We start from the raw sequence: 22511 nt of genomic DNA, 5'->3' as shown, positions 1-22511 counted from the left end.
TGTAAAGAATGATAATATATTTTTCATTATATTTAAATCTCACTTCCTCGAGACTTTTCTGTACTTGAGAATAAGGGAGGCTCCGTATTCTATACTAGAGATCACACTCCCTCGCGGATAGTAGAAAATAAGGCGTATGAGAAAGTGATATTCTCCTAGAAAATTGAATTATTGAGATGAACAAACACAATAATATTTGAAATCCTAATTTGCTGACTTATTTTTTCATCCGATTTCTTAAGATCATATTCTTAAGAAATTAATATACTACTAAAATATGATTATCAGCTTTGGAGAAACAAAACAATAAACTCTCCCGAACTTGGAAAACAGGGTGAGAGATCCATCTGGTTGCTTCAAACAAGTGGGACCGTGAGCTGGAAATGGTAGAATAAAAAATAATTAAAAAAAAAAACTTTAAAACGCATAACAAACCTCGAAAACGATCACTCCCTTGATAACTATGGTTGAAAATTTGAAAACATGCCCTTTCAAATTTTCTTTACAATTCAATTCTCGAATATTTAAACTTTCTTTCTTTTGCTTTGATATCTAACTGTTTTATTATTCTAATCTCCTCCTTAAATTTAACATTGAACCAGTGTTTTAAAATTATTACAAGATTGAACTTTCCTAAACTTTAAATCCATCCAAGTTAAAAAAACAAAAATAAAACAACTTAATTAATCTAGTAAAAAATTCAGGTTATTAAAGTCTTGTCATTAACTCATTGAATATTTATTTTTGTTTCATTAAAATAATATCTTTTAATATATTTATTTTTTAAAAACAATAAATTAATCTTTCAACCCGGGCCTTTACCCAGTGGGATTTTAAAACGTTATCCTGTGGCTATTGAGATTTGAACCCACATAGTCCCTTTTATTTCACAAGGTGCTTTCCCCTTTCGCACCCATGCGTTCGGAGGAAAGCCCCAGACCGTAAATCTGCTTCCTGATGTCCATGCATGCGATCTTTAACAGGGAAATGGATTAGCTTTAATCAAAAGCCCCCAAGCCCCTACTGCTCTAAAGAACTAGTTGTTTTAGAATTATTTCCATGCATAAAGTCTTTGTCGACGAAATGGGTGAGAATGACGTTGTAATATAAGAATTATTGTCATTTTTTCCCATGTTATTCAATCAATGACATTGTAATATAGGAATTATTGTCATTTTTTCCCATGTTATTCAATCAAATTCAAAGGTCGATCTGTGCTCTCCACCACATCGTTCTATGTCTACAGTTAACTACAAGGTGTTCTTCTTCCATTTCCCCTAGGACCCCTACCATCCTTTGACTGCCTTGTTTAATTAGTTGAAGTATTAACCATTTACCTTAGCCTTTTATCTTGTACTTCTGTCTGCTTCTTTCAGACACCATTCCTGTCATTGACCCCACCAGCGTGATGTACGCACAGGTAATAATGAAACCTGTAGGTGTATTTAAGGCCTAACACAGTACAAAATAGATTGGGTTTTAAACCACATTTCAAATAAATAAGTAAACAAATACCACTTTTGTTTGAAAAAATATATTAACTACCTGGAGATTTTTTGGGAGGAACAAATCTACGTTGTCCTGCTGTTTCCAGTTTGAGTCCTACGGTTTATTACAGAAGATGGGGTCACAAGTCTGTATGCAATAAAATATTTTTGCTCCTGAGCTGACCATTAATGATCCTTTTCTCAGTTTTTAAAAGGCAGCCACAGATTATAATTGATAGGGTTTATGACATCAATCAACCAAACTACTTTAATGTTTAAGTTTTAGTATTTAAAAAAACTACTTTAATGTTTAAGTTTTAGTATTTTTTTTAAAAAAAAAAGATTTAGCATTTTTTAATGTATAAATTTTTGGAGACATCTGTAGTGGAGGAAGACGTTAATGGCAATTGAGCTCTAGCTTCGCTTCAGAAGTCTAATTTGAATAATCAACATCGAGTTCCAAATCACGAAGTAGTATAATTGTTTAATTTTTGCAAGAATATCGCAATCAGTAATTGGATTTTAATTCAAGAATACTTTTTTTTTTCCGGCCAGTGGAGAATACACAGGACTTGGGTTTTAGCCTCTCTTGCTTTCTTGCCATGAATTAGGAAAATTGCAGCATAAAAAGTTGGTCAACAAATTCAAGAATGGGGTGAAAGCTAGGGGAACAGGAACGAGGTAGGAGCCAGCTCGTCGCTCTTTCTTTCTCCTCCTTCAATTCCACTCTCTCCACAGCTCCAGATAAACACACTTCAATGTACACACAGCTTCCTTCGTGATTTTTAAACTAGAAGAAAAGGTCTACAACTTCTATGCTTATGAATTGGTATAATGTTCACAGGGAGATGATCAGCTCAATTATTGAATTTAAATAAAACATAAATCTATAATCACAACAACCATCAACATCGTGCCGATATCAAAACATATAAATCATAGCAACCTTACCACTACTTGTAAACTAAACCAGATGTTAAAGAGCTGAAAACAAATTGAAACCCATCACTGTCCCACATTTGAGCAGCACTGCTCCCTCCATCTCATAATCTTACATGCGTTTTTCTCTTCTCCTGCCATTTCGCAGAAACCTCGCATCCCCATAGCAGCAACAATAATTAGCAAGCACGTAAAAGCATTTACTTTCACATGTTGTTATAGTAATATTCTTTCCTTTTTTCTTACCTTTACTTACGTTTCTTTGAAACCACCGTGGCAGCCGTCGTTTCTGCCTTTGTTGGTCGTGGCAGTCGTTTCCACGGCTCTAAAATAACCGAACTGTCTCTATACCTATAAGGCAGCACATGACTTCTCCCTCTCTTGGATCTTACAACGGGCGATGATGTGTTATCCTCGTACAAATCCACCACCCAACTACACTTGCAACTCTTTTTTGACCCGCTTGTTGTTTCTTCTAGTTTCTCTGAATCAGATTCTTTGTCTTCTAAATTACCCGAAAACATCTCTGCTGCCTCAATAAGAAGAGCCAAAGAATCTTTATTGGATTCGTTCTTTTCTTCGTGGCATGGCTCCTGTTTGACTAATTCTTTCTTGGTGTCTTCTTTGATCTTAGTCGTCTCTTGATCATCATTGACTGCTTTGATTTTGCTGCTGATTTCATTGGATTGGTTTTTGAGATTTGTGGTCTTTGAAATTTCTAAAGTTGTCTCATCGACCCCTTGAGATTCTTCTCCAGTTGCTTGAACTGTAGGAGAATCATAACCGACCTGGTCCCCAACAAACTTGACACAACATTCTCCTACTGACGAGCTCCTGTCAACCGCAAAAGCCTCCATAGAAGAATCATTCTTTATACCCTTTTCAACAAAACTACAAGCACTCAATAAGGACGACTCCTCTGATGATTGATTTTCTTGGTTATCAGCTTCTAACCAAGCAGGACTCAAACCTATGTTCAAATCAATGTCAACGCCTCTATTCTCCTTAAATTCAAGAATTTCACGATTCAAAGATGTTTCTTTTGAGATTTCTTGAGGTGGGCATGAAGCAATAACGTGTAGAATCTTTTGGAGGCACATTTGAGACTTGGAGAACCCACGGCGACTAGTAGTATTGATAAAGCGAGAAGAATCGCGTACCTGATTGCGATGGTTCAAGAATTGATAAGAAGCCATTGATGAGACTAAAAGCAAGCAAAACCCTTAGTTTGTTGTTTACTGATCAATCCCTTTTCATCTCTCACCTGCTAGAGTTTTCTTCTGCTTCTTTACATGCCATTCAAGATCACGAGAGATAGAGGAAGAGAGAAAAACAAGATAGAAGCTCTGTAGAGGGAAAGAGAGAGGAACCACAAGCCACAAGGCAAAGCACGCTTCGGCCTAGAGACTTTTTTTCCCCTGATTTTTATATGATTCATGTCTTTTGCCCTTTCCTTGGAATTGCTGCGTTGAATGTTGATTGGTCATATGGTGACGTGGCATCTCCTTGCCATCCCATCATCTACGTGGTGTAATCCAATAGGACATTGATTCACTAACGTAACTAAAGCAACCGATCAATGTGACCGAATCTTTTGTTTTTATTTTTTTGTATATTTTTTGGAGTCACCAGTTGCATTCTTGGGCGTTTCTCTTGTGCATATGTAGAATGATAATGTCCTCTCTCCTCTGGATGCTCTCTACTGCTACAAATCACTCTTAAAATGGATTGGATATGGCTCAGGATAACAGTTCTCAGACTTAATTCCAAGTCTAATTTCGTTAAAGATTTGGGTTGATATTGAGTAAATCATGAAATTACGGCGTTTTGATTTCTTGAAAAATTAAATAATATTATTTTGTCAAAAAATAATAATTTAGTTGGATTTTATTTAGATTTAATGATGTCAAAAGATCTCATGTTTACTGTCTACAAAATTAGAGACTTGCATGATATCCAAGTGTATAGCTTCAAATACTTAATGATTTTTTATTTTATTTTATTGTTTATGAGTTTTATTGAAGCTCCTATACTCTAATTTCTTCTCCCAGGCTTCTTAAATATCTAAATTGATTAATCAGATGATTTAATTTTAAAGCCAATGGATTTGGAATAAATGTACTTGATTGACATTTCTTTTAAATCACGGGGACTCAAGCAGAAAAAGGGTAAAAGTACAGGACTCGAATATAAAATTTAATAATTTAAGCACCAACGTTATGATTGTCCAGTTCGTTGTCTGTGTATGTCTTGGCTTGTCCGCCATGGAGGAGGTCCATTTCAACGCGTGTATACTGCATGCTACTAGCACAATTTCTGTGTTTTCTTCGGGGGAATTTCCTCGCATTTGATTAATTTCCTTTTACCCCTAAAAGAAGTGCATGGTCTCCTTGGTTGCAGGATAACAGACTCTGCTATGATAACTTGAAGTCATCGAGGAAGAAACTGAAACGAAACTTTCTCCGGTGTTTTTTTTTATGAAACGAAACTTTCTCCGGTGTTTTTTTTTTATAAAAAAGTTTAATTTTAAATTTTAAATTATTATATAAAATTTTAATATATAATTTATATTATTTTTTAATATATTCTCTCAATAAAAACTTTTTAAACTTAAAATTTACATAAACCTAATATTATTTTATACTTAATTTTTATAAAATAAATAAAAATAATAAAATTTAAATTTCTAATTATTTAGTTATTGAGGCTATAATACTATATTAAAAAATTAATTTAATTTAAAAATTGAATATATGAGATTACAATAAATTAATTTAATTTAAAAATTGAATATATTAGATGAGATCATAAGATATAATTTATATTATTCTCAAATATTTTTTATTTAAAAATATAATTTAAGTTTTTTTAATATTAAAATATTAAAAAAATAAAATAAAAATTAATTTTAAAATCTTTTTGGTTTTTGATTAGCTCGATGGTGAAGATAAAAAATTTGTTTTTTAATATTAAAATATTAAAAAAAAAATTAATTTTAACATCTTTTTGGTTTTTGATTAGCTCGACGGTGAAGATAAAAAATTTGGGCAAGGTCCAAGCCATTTTGGATCAAGATGCCATTAATTCGGAATAAAACCCAATACAGGCAATGTTTCATGCTTATAGCAATTAATTACTGGATGAGGGACTGTAATGTTTCACAAGAAGATTTTTCCTGGGAGGTATTGACACGTGGTTCGTCACTTTAATTTATCTGTCCAAAAGGAATTGGATAAAAATAAAAGCATAGGAAGGACAATTTTTTATTTATTTATTTTATTTTTTGCATCGTATTCTGTCCAAAAGAAATGACAACGATGTTCGAAACTGCTCAGTAAAACAAAGTTAGATTTATATTTTTATTCCCATTCTTGTTTCATTTGTTTCATCTAAATATTTTAAAAGTGGAATAAAAATTTTCATAGCTATTTTCACCGTTCCATTTCTTGTCACAAGCACCGTTGCACCGTGTTCTCCAAGCATTTAATATTTATTCTTTAGAATAAAATGACGTGCAATATTAATGAAACCTGAGCCTCTATTTTTTTTTATTTTTTTTATTTATTTTTATTCAATTTGAATTGTTTAATATTGTATTACAACCAAGCTTCATAGAAAGAAATTTAATCTCAAACACGGTTTTTTCATATTCAATTTAGTATTTTATCTTCATTTTAATTTCTAAAATTTAGTATTGCATAATATTTTTGTAATTTTTTTTAGAGTGATTATATAACTTTGAAAAGATATTTATTTAATTTCTATGATTTTTATTTAGTTTTTGTAATTTAGTATTTTATTGTTCTTTTTCTTTTGTTTTACTTTTCTTTATTTATTAATTAAAGCTATTAAAAAAATGACCTGTTACAATATGTGAGGGTAAGGTTAAATGTATTTTTTTTGTTTATATTGAAGTTATGTAATAAAAAAATTATTTATGGATAAAAAATAAAGGGATATATTATTGAAACTTATATAATATCTAAAAATATTAATAAAGATTATGTCATTTTAATAATGATTAAGAAGTAAACAATACAAGAATTAATTAACACTGGCCACTTAATTTTTTTAAAAAGTAGAAAACATTAAAAGCCACACGAAGCGCGTAATTTACTTGTAAACTGTATATTATTTTTAAAAATCTTTTTTATTTAAATAAAATTTGTAAATCTCATTTCTTCGAGAATGGTGATGCGAAGTAGTTGGCTTACGTCATAAATATATTTTGAATTTCATGTTATTAATTTGGACTTGGGTCTATACGAAAAAAAAAAAATTTCCTTAGAAATTGTATTCTGATTTTAAATTACTTGTCCAAGATTAAGAAGATATTTAATTGTGGTGTATTCTACCCCCTGGAATTCGGAACCCAAAAGAAAGAAAGGAAGGAAGGAAGGAAGAAAACCTTTGAATGTCGACAGATGTGGAGTTGGGCTAAAAGCCCAATTTGTTTCATTCTCCTATAGATGGGCCTATGCAACACTTTCAACATATTATAGGCCCATAGCCCTCTCCAATATACGAAGCATTCCAAGATCAAAACGCGTACGGCCCCCCCTGAAACGTAGTCCCGCGGCATTTCCCAACATAAGAGATCGGTGGAGACCACCGTGTTTGGCAAGGTGATTTCTTCTCCTTGACTTGATTTTGAACCGAAAATAATTTTCAATTTAGCTTCAAATACTCGATCTGTATCCGCAATTTTTTAGCTTAACTTGCCTAGATTTAAGAATTAATTACATGATTATGGGCGATGATCGTTTTTTTCGTGTATTTTGAAATCTGCCAACACGAATCTAAATTTTCTGAGACAAGAAGGAAAGATGGCTGCACTTTTATTAGTTGATGATTTACAACAATTCTCATCATCGATAATGATCCAGTGCGTGATAATGATTTTACTGCTATGAATCAGCAATTGGATTTCAAAGCAGTGGCAGCGACTCTCGTGATCATTTGTTCTACATTGATATGCATGTTTTTATCCTTTCTTGTTTCTGCATATAATAATGATTTTATACATGTTTCCCTTCCATATTTGTTTCACTATCAGTCACATACTGGTCTGGTTCTCTTCACAAATGATTGAGGTTGGCAGGCATTTGAAATTGCAGATCTTGCTTCGAACATAGCTGATGAATCCCATCTCTTTGAAGAATTGTTTTCTAAATTCTTGGAAGGAAAATACAATTAGTGAATAGTTAGCTGAAGGAGAAACTTTGGTTAACAAGCAGGCAATGAATTGAGTTAAAAACCGTTATGTTAGGATTTAGGCACATTTATCAATCATATTTCGATGTTAAAAAATGAGGCGATTTACTTTTACCTCAACACTTTGCATCTGCATTAGTCGCCTTGTTTGGTACACACAAACCCTTTTGATATCAGAGTTAGCGGAAAGATAAAGCTATGCATGGTACCCACCAAAGAGAAGGATTTTGGCTGAAGAAACTTCCGAGCTACCAAGAGAAATTGCAAATGGTGAGGTCTATTTGTGAGTTATTGATAATTTAAGTTGTTGAGTGGTAGGGTTATTACCTTGTCATGGATTGGCAACATCGGGTACCAGAGTGGACAAAGCGAGCTTTATGGGCCCTTAGAGCTTTACTGAATCGAAGGAGTGTGACATGCCACTGGTGAACGGATTCATATCAAGGTAAGAGATTGGAATTGCAAACTTTTCTTTCTATACTCTTTCAGTATCAACGGCGGAATTAGAAAAATATAAACTGAAGTTGGTGCGCCATCATGGAACTGGACCCTTCATCCAATCCTTGCACGATGGGTCATTTGTCATCTATCACTAGTTGCTTGGTCTGATTTAATAAGCAAATCCTGAGCAAATGTTCCTTGTTCTTCGAAGATGTTTTCTTCAAAGTGTTGATCTTCTTGGGAAGACATACCTTGGTTTGTTAGTATAAAATACTAAAAATGTGTTTGTTAGTATAAAATACTAAAAGATTCGATAACTAGGCTCTGATATTAAAGCTATTAGCTACATACACATTGGTATTATATGTATCATGTTCAAATCAACTTTCCAAATTGGAATCAACTCTCCAATCAAGTTGGCCTTGGTTGATAGAAGAATGATACACCCTTGAGATGCTATCTTTAAAGGAATTCAAGGTAATCTTGCATACGATAAATTAGGTTTTACTTGTAATCCTTAAATTGGTATTCCTTCGAGTATAAAAAATTTGAATTCTACTATTTGCTTAGCACATGAATTCGAACGTCATGATTTAATAGCTAAAGATGATATATCTTTCACAATAACCTATATGATAGGATACAGTCTTAATAATAGTCATCATAATATGATGTTCAAGGCACAAGAAAAGATCTGTATAAATAGCATCTTCAAGGAAATTGGGAAAGCTTCTGCTTCTCACTTTCCATTTCAAGAGACAAAGCCTCTGGAAAACACATAGGCTATGGATTTTAGCTGAAAACCATTATTGGGCCAACAACCCAAGTTAACAATTACTGGATCGGGTTTTAGTAATCCAACATTAGATAATTCAATAGTAGTGAAAACCATTCTCTGTGTAGATGATAATCAATAGTATAATCATCTAATGTTGGATTACTAAAACCCGATCCAGTAATTGTTAACTTAGATTGTTGGGCCAATAATGGTTTTCAGCTAAAATTCATAGCCCATGTGTTTTTCAGAGGCATTGTCTCTTGGAATGGAACATGGGAAGCTTTCCCAATTTTTTTGAAGATGCTGTCTATGCAAATCTCTTCTTGTGCCTTGAACATCATACTATGATGACTATTACTAAGATTGTATCATATCATATAGGTTACTACTAGGTTACTGCTGTGAAAGATATATCTTTTCTTGTGCCTTGAACATCATACTATGATGATTATTACTAAGATTGTATCCTATCATATAGGTTACTACTGTGAAAGATATATCACCTTCAGGCATTAAATCATGATGTTTAAATTTATGTGCTAAGCAAATAGTAGAATTTGAATTCTTTGTACTCAAACGAATACCATTTGGGGATTACAAGTAAAACCTAATTTATCATAAGCAAGATTACCTTGAATTCCTTCAAAGAGAGCATCTCAAAAGTGTGTCATTTTTCTATCAACTAAGACTGGAAAGTTGATTTGAACATGATATATATAGTACCAATGTGTATATAGCTGATAGTCTTGGCTACTTCAGGTTTGAGTTTCGCTAGCTTCTGATTTATCTTATCGTCGAGAACTAGAGGGATTTTCGTTAAACCTCTTGTGTGTTTAATATCCAAAGGATATTCTCGGGTACTGATACATGGTTGTGTCGAGATTTGATCTTATTTTTGAATCTTTCTGCAAAAGAAAGTTGTCTAAAAACTTCATTAGTAGATAAAGCAAGTTTAACAATCAATGTTATATTTTTTATATCCTTTAAAAGATAAGAGTTTCTTTGATGTAAATGCTATTAGGATGAATCCTATTAACAGCATTAAAATCAAACCAGAGGAGCTTCTCGAACGATTCACTCAGAATACAAAGAAAGAATCTATTCTTTCCTTATAAAAGTTCCCAGAACATAAAAGTAGAAAACTATTATCACAATGCTTTTAACTGCTATTAATAATTCTCACATGAAAGGGATAAAGTAGATAATGCATGACAACAGGCTGCATGGCAAGGAAAGATGCTCTATTTCTAAATTCACCATTCCCAGGTTGTGGTCCTTTGTTTAAATCAAAGAAGCTGGAACAAATAGAATATGGATTGTGGGATTGTACAGCTAATGTGGAATCGAGCATCTAATCTCACATTCTTTGACTAGTTTAAGTGTACGGACAGGTCCAATACGTGTTTGGCAGATTAAAACCCGACTGGAGCACCCTTGAATGGAATAAAACTTAGAATCACAATTGTGTTATGGAGTCCTCCAAAACCCTTGTTATGCTCTTCCTTTTCTAGTTTAGATGGCATTTGAAAGAGCAAGGTCATCATGTAAGAGATAGATCATAAACATAGTTCGACCAAAAGTAGCATTACCAAGGGAAACAGGATATGAAAACATGGTCTTTAGAGAGGTCAATCTTAGGGCTTGCATACAGGAATAATATTAAGAAAGCTTATGTTCTTGTTTTATCGAAATCGGTTTGGGAAGGGATGCGCATCAAAACTGTACCCATTAAGCAAGTGATGTTAAGCTGTATAATTTCCTCTTGATAATAAGTGCATGTAAGCTGCGGAGTTAATTAAGTAACTAAGGTGATGCCAAGAACCGTGAATGCAGTTGAAATTTGTCTCTGAATTCACTGAGCACAACTTCCCAACTGCCTTGCTTTAAGGCCCAATCCCAAATTCACCTAACAAGATTTCATACTCTGGCAGTGCTCCTTACGTAGGTCTGGACTCTGGCGCTAATTTGGTCAGCATTCTGGCTTTGAACCTTTACTGAAATTGAATGCCCCCTCCGTCCTTTTTCACTCTCTCTCCCCATCTCTCCGATGAAACTAGTGCACCATGGTCTACAACTACTAAGAAATCGTAGACTCACCTCACATAGAGAAATATATAGAAATAAGCTTTAATTGTATGGTAACATTATCAAGCACACACAGAAATCTCTGTTCAGAAAAAGACTAGTGGTTTACATTTTCCCTCACTGAAATTGCAACTTTTTCCTCTGTGTCTCTTTCTCGGGTGAACACTTGGGGTCAATACCACAGCAGTACTAAGAAAACATAGACTAAGATAAGTAGACTCGTACGTCATTACAAAGAGAGATATGCGTTTAACTGGACATAGCTGCACTTATGTTGTTGTCATTTTGAGGAGAAGACTATATATAAAATATGTAGGGGATTTAGACCTAAGCTGGACATGGAAAACCATGACACTTAATTTATGAGGTTGAAGTGTCAGGGCTTGTGATGCTGGGTGTAGATATAGTCCAAGTGAGCCTCTGCAATTATCCTTCTCTTGAAACATTCCTCGTCTCCACTATGACACACCTCTAACCCCATTAGCTGCTGAAAACATATAGAAAAAAAAAAAAAAACTTATATAAGCTGTAGTTCATTAATGACGAAATCGCGACAGTACAGAAAAAGGGTGGAGCTTACATTCGTTATTAATTCACTGTCCTCCGTTTGCGCAAAAGCCCCTTCGCTGATGATTTCTTTCAGGTTCAAATCCTCTTTCCCTGCAAAACATGCAAAACTTCAGTTTCTGAAAACAGCAGACTATTTCCAACAAAGTAGGTAAAGGAGGAAGATTACCTTGTTTGCTTAATAGGAAACGCGCAGATAATTCTGAGGAATGAACAAGGACAAGAAGGAAGAGGAGAAGAGCTTTGTAATGAAGGGTCTGCTTCATGGTTTTAGCCTTCTAGATTATGTTGCCCACAGGCAGAGAGTTTAAGCTTCTAGATATGGGGGCTGGGAGTTGGGGTGGTGGAAGAAGAAGATAGGCGCATATATATACATGCGGACCCAAAACGCTGTAAAAGAGTCACATGAAGGTTCGCAAAAACGGCCGTTGCATGACCTCACCTCGTGGGACCGCCCTACCTTGGTAAACTGCACTCCATGCTGTGTGCTAACACCATTATTTGGATTCAAGAGAGAAAAGCTTTGGTCACTGTCTGCCATAGTGGTCTGGGCGAGGTCTCAAGACTACAAAAATAAATGCAATAGTGGTTGACAGTGTCAACAAGTCAACCTTTAGACATGAACACAGCTGTTGCCCATCATCACATGTTGTACCTTTCACAAGCCAATGGCACGTAGCTGCGTTTACGATGTTTGGTCTTAAACTATGAATAAATATATCATATTAAAGCAAAAGCATTTCTTTAGAACCCATGGCTGGAATTGCCCCCACATGTTAAACAACTACAATAGTGGCAACACCACCAATGGCTTCAGTGGCAGGGTCCTTTTCTACTACCATCGACGCTCGTGGATTTGTACCGAAGTCCTTTCCTTATTTAAGATTTCTGGGACTAAATTTTGAGACTTTCTATGGACTCCACCTCTATCGGTGCTAGGCGTGCAAGATAATCACGTATGGTGGAATGCCACCACATTTTTAGAGTTTTCCATACTTGATCTTATCCCTTATCAACAAGGTAATGGAGTGTTTTAAAATCCATCGGAGATATGCTTCTCTTTTAGAAGATTTGAATCTATCATTTGTTGCTCTAGGAGTAAAATATTCCGCAAGAAAGCAATTTCTTGGGCTTGGATTGTGTGAAGGCTTATGTTTATTGAATCATCTGATTCTCTGGTGAATCGAGCTGGAATATTGAAGGTTCATGTCTGCTAGTTTCAGACAAATCAGAATAGAAAATCTTGATGTAGCATGAGAAGCCTTTAGACTATATTCATGTTATAGTGGTAGTAGAATATCGATTTGACATTAGCATCGGATAGTGATATCCTTGTTTTTTTATATGTATATTTAAATTAACCATCAGTGTCGTGCATGTTCAATTTATTTCGATCCGCGCTTTGCTTCTTTTTTTTTTCTTTAAAAAAAAAAGAGTTTCAGAGATAAATGATAATACTTGGGCAAGTCTTTTTTTTTTTTTTCTCTCCTGGGAGGCAGTGAGCATAAATGCCCCTGGGCAAGTCTTTTTCTTTTCTTTTCCTTTTCTCCTGGGAGGCAGTGAGCATAAATGCCACCCCTGTATCATTGGTTGCTAGCAATATCTTGCTGTTGGCAAAAAACAGGGCATTCTATCATTATATGAAACATTGCTAGATAATATTTTCCCGTAAACTAAGATGCTATTATATTTCCTTGTGCTCGAAAAAGAAAGGTACGACAATTTACTCACCGCCTATAACAAATGCATTCTACTGATTAAATCTCTAGGGATAAAATCTCATGAGAAGGTCTCTAATTTCATATGCTAGACAAACTCTTCCCAACCTGTGATCTCGTTTAAGGCACGATTATAAGTCATATTATAGGAAAAAAGGGGGTTAGTTTCTCTTTTTTAAACATGATATTATTTTAATTTTATTTTTAAATCAAATTATGTTTTCATTGGATTGACCACTAAATAGATTAAATTGACTTTATTTAAAAATAAAATTGATACAGATTAAGAGTTTGATTGACTCTCTGAGCCAGACTAAATTTTATAACTATGATACTGTAGAATACAAGTTTACCAGTTCGTTGTAAATTTCGTAGGAATAGAGAGGGATGCTTGGATTTTTTTTCTTTTCTTTTTTCATGGAAATAAACTTGTGCCCACGTATTTTTGGTGCATAGTTTGGTATTTGGGCCGGCAGCTTTTGAATGCAGCATGCGTATCTTGGGCAAGAAAAGTTACTTATGGTACGGTGATAAGGATTATTTTTTAAAATATTTTTAGTTTAAAGATATATTGAATTAATATGTATTTTTAATATTATGACATTAAAATAATTTTAAAAATAAAAAATAAGTTGAAGTAAAAAAAAATTTCTGAAATATAAAAACAAACAAGAAAAAATAATAATAAAGATGTGCTGATTGGCATTTTAAAAAGGAAATTAAATTTTAGTTCTTTCTCATGTTTCCAATGAATCAAACAAATCCCTTGTAGAAAAGGCGAATATATGGACGTGACCTTCCTTCGGGAACAGCAAACATAAAATTGATTGTTCATGCATCCATTTTTTGGCTCTTTGCACCGCCCATAGCCGCGGCCCCCCCACCCCCTCTTTTTCTTTCTTGACTTGTCAGTCTGAGGGTCTCTCGATAAACTTCGGGCACCGAATCAATAAAGCAATTCCTCTATCTCTCTGTAAAAAGCCATCAAGATTCTACTGACGATGTGGTTTTTACTCCGTGGAGTATTTTTATGGTCCTCTCTAGATTACCTGACCCAAAAGAGAATTATCTTAACGGGGCAATGGTCCATTCTGCTTTGATTGATGATTCTACTGCCTAAGGAGTTGGTTTCATGGGCCGGTCTGTAAATGTAATTGGGCTCTGTATACCCTTCTCTTCCCTAGCTGAACAAGGCGAAGACAATTCTGTTGCCTGTCTGTTATGCTGTGCTTGGAGGCATCAACTCCTTCAACCAAGAAAACGATCCCTGTGATGACAAAAGCAGACTACTTGACTCAAGAGCAAGACAATGTTGCTGTGCATAATAGCAATCAATGGATATGACGAACCATATCGGAATTCACGAGACTGGTGATTATTAGAATATCAAGAGCAAAATTCAAACCCTGAATCTGCCTCTATTCCTAGCTTAATCTTCAGGGTCCGGGATTGTTAGCGCCAGCAGCTTGTTTGAAAATGGGTAAAAGAGGACAGACACATCGTAGTGATCAAGGGCGAAACAGATGGCCATGATGTATAAATTATATGGTAAACTTGGTGGTTGAGTGGGGCGAGCTTTTTCATTAAAGAGCATGCAAAAGCTTTCTTTTTCTGCCGTAAGATTTCCTTTTGCTTTTTACTTTTTTCGGAACCACCCAATGCTGTAGGGAAAGTTCCTAACTCCAATGCATGCCATTTCCCTTCTACACGGAGTGTTTGTCTTTTTGTTTTAAAGTGTTTTAAATTGATATTCTTTTTCGTATTTTTAATATACACATATATCCACATTTTACACCACATTATACATACGAATACCTAAATCTATAAGCCTTTTTTAGCATTCCCATGGTGATGGTCTATAAGGATCTTTCTCTTTCACTCTACTTTCTGTGCACTTGCGGCTTCTCCAAGTAACATGACAACACCTTCTTTTGCCTGTGGACGCATGAAGACACATGGGAAATTTGGGGGGAAAAATGGATTGGCATAAAAATTACAATTCAAGGACTTGATTGCACATCTTTCTTGATACGAGCTTCAACATGGCACTTCCATATATCTGAATTCCCGTATTCCCTTTCGAGATTTTACGTTAAAAATCTCATATTTTAATTGTTGGAGGCTCCTGTTGAACTGTAATTTGAATGGATTACATCATATGTTATACGTCAAGTCCACAATTCTATAGCCTAGTCCCATCATCGAATGTGCCGCCAGTAAGCCCAAGCATTCCTAGAGTCCTTGTCTGGTCGTTGTTTACACGCTTTAATCTTCATTGAACATGCCATTACCATTCTATTATAGGATAATTGCGGTGTCAAATCCGACAAGAGGTGCCTTGAACTTTCTCACATAATGCATTAGGTTTGGTGCTAATTTGTACCTTCGATGCCAACTAACTCTTTTTGGTTGTTTAATTCTTGATACAGTCATCGTCACTCGTGGCTAGTGAGTGGAGTTTTGCCATTTTTCTTGTGCTCATGCTAGACATGACCTAAGCTTTTTGTATGAACAATGGGTCCCCTCGTCTGTGCAGTGGCCATTAGGCCACATTAAAAACCAAATGGATTGGATTAAGCATTGATTAGGTGGAGGCCTAGTGGTTGATAAAGATAAACTTGATTAAAAAACAATTAGATATTCTGGTAAGGATTGTTTTTAGTCAAATCAGTAATATTAATATTTGAAGTGGGATCGTTGAATCAGGACACTCCAACTCAGTAACACTCACATAGTCTTTCAATGACAGCAATCAAGTTTTAAATGCCTTGCAGCTCGGACATGGTCTACAGAAATATACATATTTTAAAAATTACATCAAGTCGTCAACCACGTTGAGATGGCCGAGTTGGTCTAAGGCGCCAGATTAAGGTTCTGGTCCGAAAGGGCGTGGGTTCAAATCCCACTCTCAACATTATTGTTATATTTGCAAAAGACAAATCTAAAATTTTAAAATTCTTCTGAATACCAAAATATCAAATCAAATTGATGAGAGAAAGAATCCCTTCGTTACATCACCCCGGGAACTAAACGTTCTGGGTATTTTTAGGTATTTTACTGTAGCTTGATTCATAATAAAATATATCTTTGATTGTAATAAAATTATCTAATGGTATAACTATATATTTATTTTCAAAGTAAAAAAAAATATTAAGATATTAAAAATGCATATTTTGAGGTGTTTTTAAAATTTAATATACGGTACAATTATATTTTTAATTCTGAAATAAATAAAATATAAGCTAGATATTTTAGGTTATTTTTATACTTTCATATTAGTATTTTATGTAATTACTAGAATTATTAAAGTCATTTTGTTATTTTAAAATATCAAATTTTGAAATGCTTGAAGTTGTTGAAGTGTGCTCGGCACATTCCAGCATAAGAATGGTATCTATATTATTCAGGCAATGTTTGTCACTTGATAAATATAATTGATTTTCATTATCTATTTAAGTTAGATAAGCTGTCATATCTTCTTTTATTTGAAGTGGTACATGACAACTTACAATAATTGGATTATTGTTGATGATTGTTTGATTCCCCTCTCTCTTCTTGGCAAGTAATGTACTTCGCAATATTTGTTTTTTACTATTCAATTTCAGTCAGCATTTTATTAATTTTTTATTTCATACATCTTTCTATTTATAAAAATTTTTATTTTTTTAATTTAACTTTTCAATTACAATTTCTTATATAGTTTTTAACTTTTCAATTACAATTTCTTATATATTTAAATTTTTATTCAAATACTTATTTTTAAATTTTGTTAATGGCACTTTTATTATTTTTTAAACTTCATCGTTCAATCAAATTCTTTATTGTTTTGATTTTTTCTCCTTTATTAAATTTATTTTTCAATTTAATTAAACCTTTCAATTGAAATTTTTTGTCCCTTTAATTATTGTTTTTTCTCATCCTTATTTTTTCTGATCCTTTTATGTCTTTTTTTTTTTACATTTAACTTGTCGGGAATTCGGTTTCGTATAATATTATTGTTCTACTTTTTTTTTTAATATTGGTTTCATGATTATTTTTAAGTTTTTTCTAAGGGTTTATCCCATTCTAATAACTTAATTCTTCATTTTTGCTTTGTTTTTTAATATATATTTTTTAGTTTTTTTGTTTCTATTTTATTTTTCAAGCTATTATTTTAATTCATCTATGATTTTTTTATACAAACGAAGTTTATTTTTTAAAATAAAAAATATTCATTTTTAAATTATCTTGCTAATAAATTCGGCCTTGTGTAATATTTTTTATAGCATGAGTTTATTCAATCGTTTTTATTTATCTTTTAAGTCATGAGTGTTTTAGAATATATATTTATTTTTTATTTATTTCAAAAAATAAGTTTAGTATATACAATACAATTGAAGTAAATTGCATACCCAATATTTTGATCTTGCTTGCGTAGACTTTTCAATTTATATTTGTCTTTTAGAGTATATATTTATTTTTTAAGTCATCGTTTTTTATCTTGTTTATGTAGACTTTTCAATTTATATTTTGATTTTTTCATAAAAAAAACACATTGAAGTAATTTGCATACCCAATATTTAAGAAAAAAAAAACAGTACAAAGTACAGGTTATTTTTTAAAAAAAAAACAGTACAAAGTACAGGTTAAATGACAAGCCTACAAAATATAATTTGTGTTTATCTATTATTATCCATATTGACCATTTTAAATCAGTAAATTAAAATAAGTTGATCTATGAGAGCTATCCAACCTAAGAGAGTGTTTGGATTTGTCTTTTAAGTTATTTTTATTTTTAAAAAATTAAATCAATTTTTAAATGTTTTTCTGTTGTTATGAAATACTAAAAGATATAAATATTATTTTAATATATTTTAATTCAAAAATATTAGACAACAACACATTGCTAAAAACATACATATGCATGATACATGATCTAACCATCAACTTCAAGATGCATTTCAGTGGGCTCGTAATAACTACTCTTGAGATTTTCCAGGAAGAAAAGAGCCATTTCTGCTGGCTTTTGAAGCCATCATGTCAATAATGAAATAATAATAATAATAGAACTTGAAGATTACCATTTTTCTGCACGCCACTGTACACTTTACTTATAACATGTCTTTTTGTGTGTTTTTAAAATGTTTTAAAAAATTTATTTATTTTTATTTATTTATTTATTTTAAATTAATATTTTTATACCGTTATTAAAAATAATTTTAATATATTTTTTTAAAATATTTTAAAAAACAATCAAAATCATACTCATACACAGTTTAACTAAGGCTTGAACATGCTGCAAAGTCAGAAGACCCATAATGACTCAACACTAACATTTCAGTTGTCTCTGTTTTTTTTCTAAAAGTTGATGATTTCTTCCATTGATTTACCAAAAGGAGCCCCATAAAAATCATATATCTGACTGAAAAACTATAACAGATTAATTTAGAACCTTCCATGGAAAATCTAACTCCTTTCACATATTACAAACACAACAATATAGAACATTCCTCTGTCTTCTATTGGACAACAAGAAATATTTTAGTACCTAGGAAAAAAATTATTTAAAATAATAAACACAGATGCACATGTCTATCTCTTATATTTCATGTTTTAAAAATTTTTAAAAATTATTTTGAAGACATTTATTTTGAGTTTACATCTTTATCTTTTTAACCGTATCCCAACAAAATATTTTTCTGTCTCTTTAATCTCCCGAGACAATAATTATATGTTACCTAAATACTCCATTTGGTACCTAGAAAATTGAATAATTTAAGTAAAAAAAATACATTAGCTATGTACTAAATAATTGTGTTTTCCTCTAGAAGATGACATTTCAGGGCTTCCATTGTAATTTGCACATGTTTTCGTGAGACCTGAAATTGGGCCCAAAAGGCCTGCCAATCCGTGGATAAGTGAAAGTGTAAACTATGCATTGTCTCTCAATTAGGGATCACAATGCTATTCGGATTCGATAAGAATTAATCATATCCGATTAAAATGGGTTGTGGGTTTTTTTTAATAAAGATAGTTTTATATAGTATTGTGATAAAAAATTTAAAAAATATTCGTGATTATTATTAAATATTTTCTATAAGATATTAGAAAATATTATGTTTTTGGTCTTATTTTTCAAAATCCATTCCATGGAAGAGTATTGGGCCTCACATGCTAAGCATAATGGACTGCTTCATCAAGAAACTTGCTAAGATGATGTGATGTTGTTTAGCCTGTTCCTAATAGTAGTTAAGGTTGTGTTTATTTTTGAAAAAAAACAACTTTTTTGTTTTGTTTTAATATCTAGTTTTTTTTAATTTAATTTAAAGATATTTTTATGGAAAATTAAGAAATCATGTTTTTTAAATACAAAATTCGTTTGGCTTGAATTGAATATATTAAAAAAATATTTTGAAAAAATAAAATACGAAAATGAAACACAAAATATCTCAAAGTAGAAACAACAGCATAAATATTGTCAGAAGAGGCTGGCAATACCAAACTGTCTCGAGCTAAGCCTGGCTTTGACTAGAGAACTGCCGGTCCTGAAAAAACAAAGAAATTTTGGAGAGAAAAAGTCAGCGTACTGTTTCAAAGTCTCTGAGCTTTAGCTCAACAACAATCATCAGAAGTTGGTGAAAGCTTTCTGGTCAAGACACCAACAGTGACTTCAAATAACGTTTGGTAAGTTCGAATCTTTCCTCTTGTCTTTCTTCGTTGGGCATCTTCCATGCTCCTATTCCCACATAAATTAATTAGCAACAACAAATCCTGCCTCTTTTATATTATTTTTGCTTCACATATGACCTTAGAGAGGCTATTAATTAAGCTCGAGTCATATTATATATAGCAGTATAGATAGTGTAATAGAATGACGATATTATTGACAAAATAATTATGTTAGTATCTTAGTAGTTAGTAATGTTTAATTTATAATCGCTAGTATCTTAGTAGTTAGTAGTAGTTAGTAATGTTTAATTTATAATCTAAGGATTGATCATCCTTTTTTTTATGATTTTTTCTGCAACAAGCAATTTTCTCCTTCTTCAATTTCAATACAATTCAACATTTCTCTACATATTGAGTTACCAAAATATTTAGGTTTTTAATATTTATGTTCTCATTGAAATTTTATTGATTTTTCACTTTAAATAAGTAAGTATGAGTTTTTTTTATTTGAACTCGATTTTAAAATATTGATTTTTTAGTGTAATATATATATATATTTTGTTTGGGTATTTGCATGTTTTATAAAAAAAATTTATATAAATTTGTTATTTGAATTTATGATTTGTACATGTTACAGTTTATTTTACATTTTGTAAAATTATATTTGTTTGTAAATTAATGAAACTTAGTCAAATTTCTGATTTAGATGCTTTATGATGAAATAAATAATGATTTATTTTCTGATTTAGATACTTTATGATGAAATAAATAATGATATATTTAAGGAGTCCAGTCTATATTTTAACAATTTTAATGTATTGCAGTATAGATAGTGTAATAGAATGACCATGTTATTGACAAAATAATTATGTTAGTACCTAAGTTAGTGATGTTTAATTTATAATCTAAGGATCAGTCATCCTCCTTTTTTTATGATTTTTTTTTGCAACAAACAACTATCTTCTTCTTCAATTTCAATACAATTCAACATTCCTTAATATATTGAGTTACCAAAACATTTAGTTTTTTAACATTCATATTTTTATTCAAATTTTATTAAGGATTTTTCACTTTAAGTAAGCAAATATAACTTCTTTTTTTTTATTTGAACTTGATTTTAAAATGTTGATTTTTTGTGTAATATATATATATATATATATATATATTTGTTTGGATATTTACATGTTTTATAAAATTTTTTCGTACAAATTTATTGTATGATTTATAATTTATACATGTTATAGTTTGTTTTATATTTTGTAAAATTATATTTGTTTGTAAATTGATGGAACTTAAGTCGAATTTTTTATTTAGATGTTTTGTGATGAAATAAATAATGATTTATTTAAGGAGTTCGGTCTATATTTTAACAATTTTATTATCGAGTTGAAATTGTTGGTAAATGTGTAAAAATTTGAATTTTTGTAGGTAATTAATGCTGAATTAAGAGTACTATTCAAATAGATTAAATAAGTTTGAGTTGGATCAATATTTTTGCAAATTATTTAGTTAACTTGGTTAATTAATATAAGTTGTTATCATTATTTTATATAGGTCTGATATAAATAATGGATGATTGTTCATAAATGTATATAGATTCATCCCAAGGGTTGTAAAGGATGAATTATTTTAATGGGATTCAGAGTTTTATTAACTATGCATGATCTAATTCAAGAAATAATACGAAGGGGGTATGAGATGTAAAAAAATTTCTCAATTCAGATATTGTAACAATGCATCTTCTATTAAAAAAATTCATGGAAAAATACTTGTGTTGGTATACACACAGATAACCATATACTCCTTACGATATCATGGTGGAAAGGATAATTAGGTCAATTTCTAGTTCTAGCGACGTGCATGAAGTTGTAGACAATGATATTAATCCTTATAGGAATATGATTAAGGATATGATAAGAATAAATTGAGATCATATCGGTTAATATCTAATAATAGATGAAGAATATAATGGAAATATGTTCAACATCAAATCAGGTTATGGATTAAGTGAGGTCGGTTATGACAAAATTTTTAGATAGACAAGAAATATTTTACCTAAAAAAATAAACTGAAAGTGAATTTCTATATTACTAAGTCTATGATGAAAACACTCGGTGTGAAATATTAAAAAAATATCATGGGTTCAAACTTTTTTATGTTGTGCTACTTTGAAAATTTATGTGTATATTCTTGTTATAATTTATTTAATGACAGGGGAATGTTTTTTATTATATAAAAAAATTTAAATATTCTTCAATCATGTATAAATTATAAAAATTATTCATATGCTAAGTACATGAAACCACACCACTTCTATGATACAGTAAATAGAGTGATAGTGTAACATTTCAATGATAAATCTAAAAATACCTTTAAGAAATTAAAAAAATTAAAATACAAAAATAAAACACAAAATATCTCAAATAGAAACAACAATAAAAAAATTGTCACAAGTCCTGAAAAACCAAAGAAAATCTGGGGAGAAAAAGTCAGTGTACTGTGTCAAAGTCTCTGAGCTTTTAGCTCAACAACGATCATCAGAAGTTGGTGTGGTCAAGACACCAACAGTGACTTTGAAGAGTGTTTATCAAGTGGCTAGCTACGTTCGAATCTTTACTCTTGTCTTTCTTAGTA

At 31.7% G+C, this 22511-nt stretch overlaps 2 protein-coding genes, 1 long non-coding RNA gene and 1 other non-coding gene across 6 annotated transcripts; 2 read left to right on the top strand and 2 right to left on the bottom strand.

Moving 5' to 3' along the window:
* Positions 1-2336: 2336 nt before the first annotated feature.
* Positions 2337-3844, bottom strand: LOC105111804 (uncharacterized). 3 transcript variants are annotated; one of them, XR_839659.1, is made up of 2 exons: positions 2623-3844; positions 2337-2581 (listed from the first exon to the last, which is right to left on the bottom strand). XR_839659.1 is itself a non-coding variant. In XM_011007267.1 (2 exons), exon 1 carries the CDS (start codon positions 3620-3622, stop codon positions 2675-2677), a length of 948 nt encoding a protein of 315 aa, XP_011005569.1. In that variant the 5' UTR covers positions 3623-3844; the 3' UTR covers positions 2337-2585; positions 2627-2674. The 3 variants fall into 3 exon arrangements, 2 of the variants coding, with proteins under 2 accessions (XP_011005569.1, XP_011005580.1); XM_011007267.1 differs by having other exon boundaries at positions 2337-2585; positions 2627-3844; XM_011007278.1 differs by having other exon boundaries at positions 2337-2578; positions 2673-3844.
* Positions 3845-10973: 7129 nt separating this feature from the next.
* Positions 10974-11881, bottom strand: LOC105111823 (putative phytosulfokines 6). The gene is made up of 3 exons (XM_011007289.1): positions 11681-11881; positions 11525-11604; positions 10974-11431 (listed from the first exon to the last, which is right to left on the bottom strand). Exons 1-3 carry the CDS (start codon positions 11775-11777, stop codon positions 11321-11323), a joined length of 288 nt encoding a protein of 95 aa, XP_011005591.1. The 5' UTR covers positions 11778-11881; the 3' UTR covers positions 10974-11320.
* Positions 11882-11982: 101 nt separating this feature from the next.
* LOC105111832 (uncharacterized) lies at positions 11983-12902 on the top strand. Its single transcript, XR_839662.1, has 2 exons — positions 11983-12531; positions 12608-12902. It is a non-coding gene; the product is annotated as an uncharacterized LOC105111832 (long non-coding RNA).
* Positions 12903-16062: 3160 nt separating this feature from the next.
* TRNAL-AAG (transfer RNA leucine (anticodon AAG)) lies at positions 16063-16143 on the top strand. Its single transcript has one exon. It is a non-coding gene; the product is annotated as a tRNA-Leu (tRNA).
* Positions 16144-22511: the final 6368 nt, after the last annotated feature.

Source organism: Populus euphratica, unplaced genomic scaffold (assembly GCF_000495115.2).
Source record: "Populus euphratica unplaced genomic scaffold, PopEup_1.0 scaffold5.1, whole genome shotgun sequence".
Taxonomy (NCBI): Eukaryota; Viridiplantae; Streptophyta; class Magnoliopsida; order Malpighiales; family Salicaceae; genus Populus; species Populus euphratica.
The sequence above is the reverse complement of the archived record's forward strand: the minus strand, read 5'-3'. Positions and strand labels throughout refer to the sequence as shown.